Source organism: Nomascus leucogenys, chromosome X, assembly GCF_006542625.1.
Source record: "Nomascus leucogenys isolate Asia chromosome X, Asia_NLE_v1, whole genome shotgun sequence".
Classification (NCBI taxonomy): Eukaryota; Metazoa; Chordata; class Mammalia; order Primates; family Hylobatidae; genus Nomascus; species Nomascus leucogenys.
In genome coordinates, this window is record NC_044406.1 from 135,831,327 (window position 1) to 135,837,326 (window position 6,000).

Below are 6,000 nucleotides of genomic sequence, written 5' to 3' on the forward strand. Positions count from 1 at the left end.
ATTCTGATGCTAGTTTCTTTTGCTGTGCAGAAGCTCTTTAGTTTCATTAGATCCCATTTGTCAATTTGGGCTTTTGTTGCAATTGTTTTTGGTGTTTTTGTCATGAAGTCCTTGCCCACGCCTATGTCCTGAATGGTATTGCCTCGGTTTTCTTCTAGGGTTTTCATGGTTTAGGGTTTTACATTAAGGTTTTCATATATTGCTTAAGCTTTCTAGAAAGTGCTTGCTCCTGATCCCTTCAAAACATTAACTTTCTGGAGTACAGTTCTGTTGTATATCTTGACCTGGGTGTGATTACCTAAATGTATACGTATGTCAAGATTCACTGAGCTGAACATCTGAAGATTTTGCACTGTGTGTGGTTTATATCTCAGTACAAAACTTTTAAAACTTAACATGCTGGGAGAATCACCTTATGCTCCAGCCTGACTTCTGCCTTTGTATCAACATCAATCCCTTGTTTACTCATCAGAGTAGTCACCATTGTAGCAAAACAGATGCTATTAACTCACTTCACTCACACAATGCCATGTGAGGGCTGTGCTGTTTTGATTCCCATTTTACAGATAGGGAAATGGAGGCACACAGAAGGTGAGGGGGCAAACCCAGCATTCATACCCAAGGTGGAGCATAGCAGAGCCGCTATGGCTGTCAGCCATGTATTCAGATGGGCAATAAGCACATGAAAAGATGTTCTAGCAGAGCAATACAAACGAAAACTACCGTGACATACCATGTCACAGCCCTCAAATTGGAAAAAATCATAATAATTGTATGCTCCCAAGTTGTAGTGAGAATGCAGAACAATGGGAACTGCCAGGTATCACCAGCAGGAGCCTCTCTGCAGGCAATTTGGCAGCATCTGGTGAGGTTGAAAAGACCATATTCTACTTCTCAGCAGTTCCACCCCTAGGAAAATTCCTTAGAGAAACACTTGCATGTGGGCTTGAGGAGATGTGTACAAGGATACTCAGTCAGCATTGCACACACTACCGAGGAGCCCTGGAAATCACTCATTACCCATCAGCCTGGGAAGGGGTGGAGAAACTGGTTTACTCCTTCAATGCAACTTGACAAGGATGAAATTCAGAAAACATGTTGGGTCAAAATGTCAATTGATAAATACCAGATGGGACCAGTGATGTAAACTTTGATAAAACACAAAGTAATACTGTATTTTGTTGCTGGATACTCACAGGAGAAGTGTCACAAATCTGCACAAAAAGGAAGGTCACATGGCAACTTGAGAAGAGTTGTCCCTCAGAGTGAAAGAGGACAGTGGGCCTGGGACAGGCAACACAGGAGACTGGAGCTGTGTCTAGGCTGATAAATTTTAAAAGATGGTGACACGTGTGAGGAAATGTGTACATTAGGTATTTCTTGGTGAACAAATACTTAGTACTTGGGTGGTTAGTACTCTGTGTTGTACTTTCCTGTATGTGTCAATGAGGCAGTAGTTAAGGAAAGTATGTATTACGGTAAACTTTGAGTAAAGGGCTTATTTACAAATCAGCAGTCACAGCAGATAGGTGGAACACGTGAGTTCTCGTGACGTGCCTGGCGTAAAGTGTAACTCAAGTCTCTGGTTCTCTCCAGCAGCCGAATCCAGTGGAGCAGCGTTACATGGAGCTCTTAGCCTTACGCGACGAATACATAAAGCGGCTTGAGGAACTGCAGCTCGCCAACTCTGCCAAGCTTTCTGATCCCCCGACTTCACCTTCCAGTCCTTCGCAAATGATGCCCCATGTGCAAACTCACTTCTGAGGGGAACCCTGGCACTGCATTAGAGCTCGAAATAAAGGCGATAGCTGACTTTCATTTGGGGCATTTGTAAAAATTAGATTAAAATATTTGCCTCCATGTAGAACTTGAACTAACATAATCTTAAACTCTTGAATATGTGCCTTCTAGAATACATATTACAAGAAAACGACAGGGTCCACACGGCAATCAGAAGAAAGGAGCTGAGATGAGGTTTTGGAAAACCTGACACCTTTAAAAAGCGGTTTTTGAAAGACAAAATTTAGATTTAATTTATGTCTTGAGAAATACTATATATACAATATATATTTTGTGGGCTTAATTGAAACAACATTATTTTTAAATGAAAGGGGAAATATGTTCATGGAATGGATTTTCCTGAAGCTGCTTAGCAGTTGCTTTGGATTATCTAAAATGAATCCAAATGTGAAAGATGCATGTTACTGCCAAAACCAAATTGAGCTCAGCTTCCTAGGCATTACCCAAAAGCAAGGTGTTTAAGTAATTGCCAGCTTTTATACCGTCATAAGTGGTGACTTAAGGAGAAATAGCTGTATAGATGAGTTTTTCATTATTTGGAAATTTAGGGGTAGAAAATGTTTTCCCCTAATTTTCCAGAGAAGCCTATTTTTATATTTTTAAAAAACTGACAGGGCCCAGTTAAATATGATTTGCTTTTTTAAAATTTGCCAGCTTTATTTTCTAAATTCTTTCATGAGCTTGCCTAAAATTCGGAATGGTTTTCGGGTTGTGGCAAACCCCAAAGAGAGCACTGTCCAAGGATGTCGGGAGCATCCTGCTGCTTAGGGGGATGTTTGCGCAAATGTTGCTCTAGTCAGTCCAGCTCATCTGCCGAAATGTAGGGCTACCGTCTTGGATGCATGAGCTGTTGCTAGAGCATCACCCTTAGAAATCAGTGCCCCAGATGTACATGTGTTAAGTGTATTCTTGAAAGTATTGTGTTTATGCATTTCAATTTCAATGGTGTTGGCTTCCCCTCCCCACCCCACGCGTGCATAAAAACTGGTTCTACAAATTTTTACTTGAAGTACCAGGCCGTTTGCTTTTTCAGGTTGTTTTGTTTTATAGTATTAAGTGAAATTTTAAATGCACAGTTCTATTTGCTATCTGAACTAATTCATTTATTAAGTATATTTGTAAAAGCTAAGGCTCGAGTTAAAACAAGTGTTTTACAATGATTTGTAAAGGACTATTTATAACTAATATGGTTTTGTTTTCAATGAATTAAGAAAGATTAAATATATCTTTGTAAATTATTTTATGTCATAGTTTAATTGGTCTACCAAGTAAGACATCTCAAATACAGTAGTATAATGTATGAATTTTGTAAGTATAAGAAATTTTATTAGACATTCTCTTTTTGTAAATGCTGTAAATATTTCATAAGTTAACAAAGTGTCACTCCATAAAAAGAAAGCTAATACTAATAGCCTAAAAGATTTTGTGAAATTTCTTGAAAACTTTTTAATGGCAATAATGACTAAAGACCTGCTGTAATAAATGTGTAACTGAAACCTAACACTGTTTTCAGGGCTGTGAGTGTGTATGTGTTGGAAGTGTGCATGGTGGCCATCGGATTTCTTTGCCCGGGTCTGCTTCATGTACTTTTTATCTCACCGGCAACCTTGCAGGGCTCTCCCAAAATTTCAGCAAGATTGGGCATTTAAGTGTATTAAACAGTGCAGATTTTAAGAGTCACAGCTGTCTATGAGGATGGCTTTTGCAAAAGTGAATGTGCAAAACTTCAGGCTCTGAATAGGGAACACAGCAGTTGATAGTAAGGGATGCGAAGATGCTGGTTAAATAAGCCATAGTTGACGTCTCGTTAGGTAAGAATTTTTAAAATTGTTCAAACAATATTGCCAGTTGGAGATTATGTCGTTTACATATGTACGTTCTAAGAATCCTGAATAGTTATGGCAGTCAACTAAAATTGACCATTTTTTGGCAATCAGAATAGATCACGTCCAACAGAGCTTAAAGAAAAAAAATCAGAATGGGACTCTTAAATGACTAAGTGTGTCTTTCATAACGATGAGTATTTGAAGTGCTTTGTGAAGTCCTTCCTCAGACATTGCCTCATTGAACCCTCACTAGGACCTTATGAGCTAGGGGGCATTCTGTTACCCCTATTTCTCGACTGAGGAGAATGCTGTTGTTCCAGGTGTCCACTGACATGCCCCACGTCCTACAGCACCACCACAAGTTCATACTGGTGTTAGCCTGAAGTCTACATTTGAGTTCCCACTGAGTGGCCTGAGCTCTGCCTTCTTCATTGAAACTGAAAGAACCTCTCTTCCTGGGACAATTCTTCAACTAATTCGGAATCATATATTTTTTATTATAGGTTTTGTTTCTAAATATAGTCATAACACTTTCTGACCTGTTTTTGATAATGCAGCAAAGCTTATCCTTTTGCTTTTTTGGAGGGAATAATATTCAAAAAGTCTCAGAATAAGCTGAATAGTATCTTATCACTTGCATAATGCAGATCTATGGTGTCATTCAGACAACTCTTGTGGCATTTGGGTACATTAGGCAAAAGCAGGACTGTGTAAATGGAAAATTCTTAATGTGGGAATTTATTAAAGAGTGTATACAGCTGTTACTGGAGGATGCACCCACTGGTGGCCATTAAAGCAAAAGAGGGGACACCCGAGAGAAATGGGAAATGTATGCAGTGCACACTCCACAAACAAGAATAATAGCACATTTGCAGAAAAGCGTTACATGGTTGAACTACATTTCAGTTGAATTTTTTGGGTTTACAGAACCACTAAAAGTATGAAGCTAGAATACCAATATTTGAAGTAGTCTGACATGCCAAACTTCACTGGTAGATTTAAAGTTAAGGGGTTGTTACCAAGGTCTTCCTTCCATATTGAACATACTTGGACGAGGAAAGGGTAGTAAAATGCAGTATTCTCACTTTCTTATGAGGCTTAGATTCAGACGTGGATTAGTTCTTATTTGCAATTTCTCCTTTAAAATCAAAGGTGATAACGTATTTCAAACACATAAAGTGGCTCAATGCTTAGACACGACCATTAAGCCTTAGCAGTTTGTTTCTCCGGCTTTTGAGAGCGCTGCTTATTCATTTACAGTGGTTCTGAAATTGTTTCACAGTGGCTTCCATGCAAATTATAAAAGTTGCTTACATTTTATGAACTCTGTATCACAAAGCTATATTAGAACCCTGGATGGGATGTGTGGAAACCAGGGTTCTCATCGGCACCAGCACTGACTTGTGGCCCTATTTGCTGAAGGGAAGATGGGAGTGAAGTCCTCCTAGCTCCCAGATGCTACAGATATGGAGAAGGCCTCAGCCTCCATCTGCTCAGTGAGGGTGTGGGCTGCACGTTCTCAAAGTTTCCTTACAACTCAAACAGCCCTTCTCAGAAATGCAGTTTTAATGACATTTCATGCAGAGATTCACCTTTTTACTTTTTTTAAATTTATGACTGACACATTGTAATTGTACGTACTTATGAGGTAAAATGTGATGTCTCAATGTATGTATCTAAGCCAGGCGCAGACAAACAAACACTTTATGGCCTCACTTAGATGTGGAATCTTAAAAAGTTGATGTCATAGTAATAGAGAATAGAATAGAATAGTTACCGGAGACTAAGGAGGGTAGTGGGGAAGAGGGCACCAGGAGAAGTTGGTCAGTGGGTGCAAAGTTACAGTTAGAGAAGAATAAGTTTTGTTCTTATTCTCAAAAATGTTCTCAAAATGTGTTCTCAAAAATGCATTTTAATCACTTGTGCATGTAAAATATTTATCACACATGATGGCATTTGCCTCATGAGTTTCCTGTTTCTGCTGTAAGAAATCCTCACAAACTTAGTGATTTATTATCTTACGACACAAATGCATTATCTTAAAATTCTAGAGGTCAAAAGTCTGAAATGGGTCTCACGGTTAAAATCAAGATGTTGGCAAGGCTGTGTTCCTTCTGGAAGCTCTAGGGAAGAATTCTTTTCCTTGCTTTTTCCAGCTTCTCGTGGCCACCTGCCTTCCTTGATGCCACGGCCTCTCCCTCCATCTCTAAAGCCAGCAGCAGAACATCTTCAAGTCTCTGACTCTCTTTTTGCCTCCCTCTTTGACTTTTAAGGACCTTTGTGATACACTGGGCCCATCCGTATAGCCTAGGATAATCTACCTGTCTCAGGGTCAGCTAAGTGGCAATCTTAATTCCTTCTCGTCTTGTAACAT

The 6,000-nt window shown here is 39.4% G+C and overlaps 1 protein-coding gene across 2 annotated transcripts in view; it reads left to right on the forward strand.

Moving 5' to 3' along the window:
* The window catches only part of MTM1 (myotubularin 1), a 102,825-nt gene extending 99,524 nt beyond the window's left edge, over positions 1–3,301 (forward strand). Inside the window, exon 15 of one of the 2 annotated variants that reach the window (XM_003271839.4) lies at positions 1,597–3,301. In XM_003271839.4, coding sequence (XP_003271887.2) covers positions 1,597–1,764 — 168 coding nt within the window. In that variant the 3' untranslated portion in view covers positions 1,765–3,301. The remainder of the gene's footprint in view (positions 1–1,596) is intronic. The other variant, XM_030807027.1, reaches the window with a different exon arrangement.
* Positions 3,302–6,000: the final 2,699 nt, after the last annotated feature.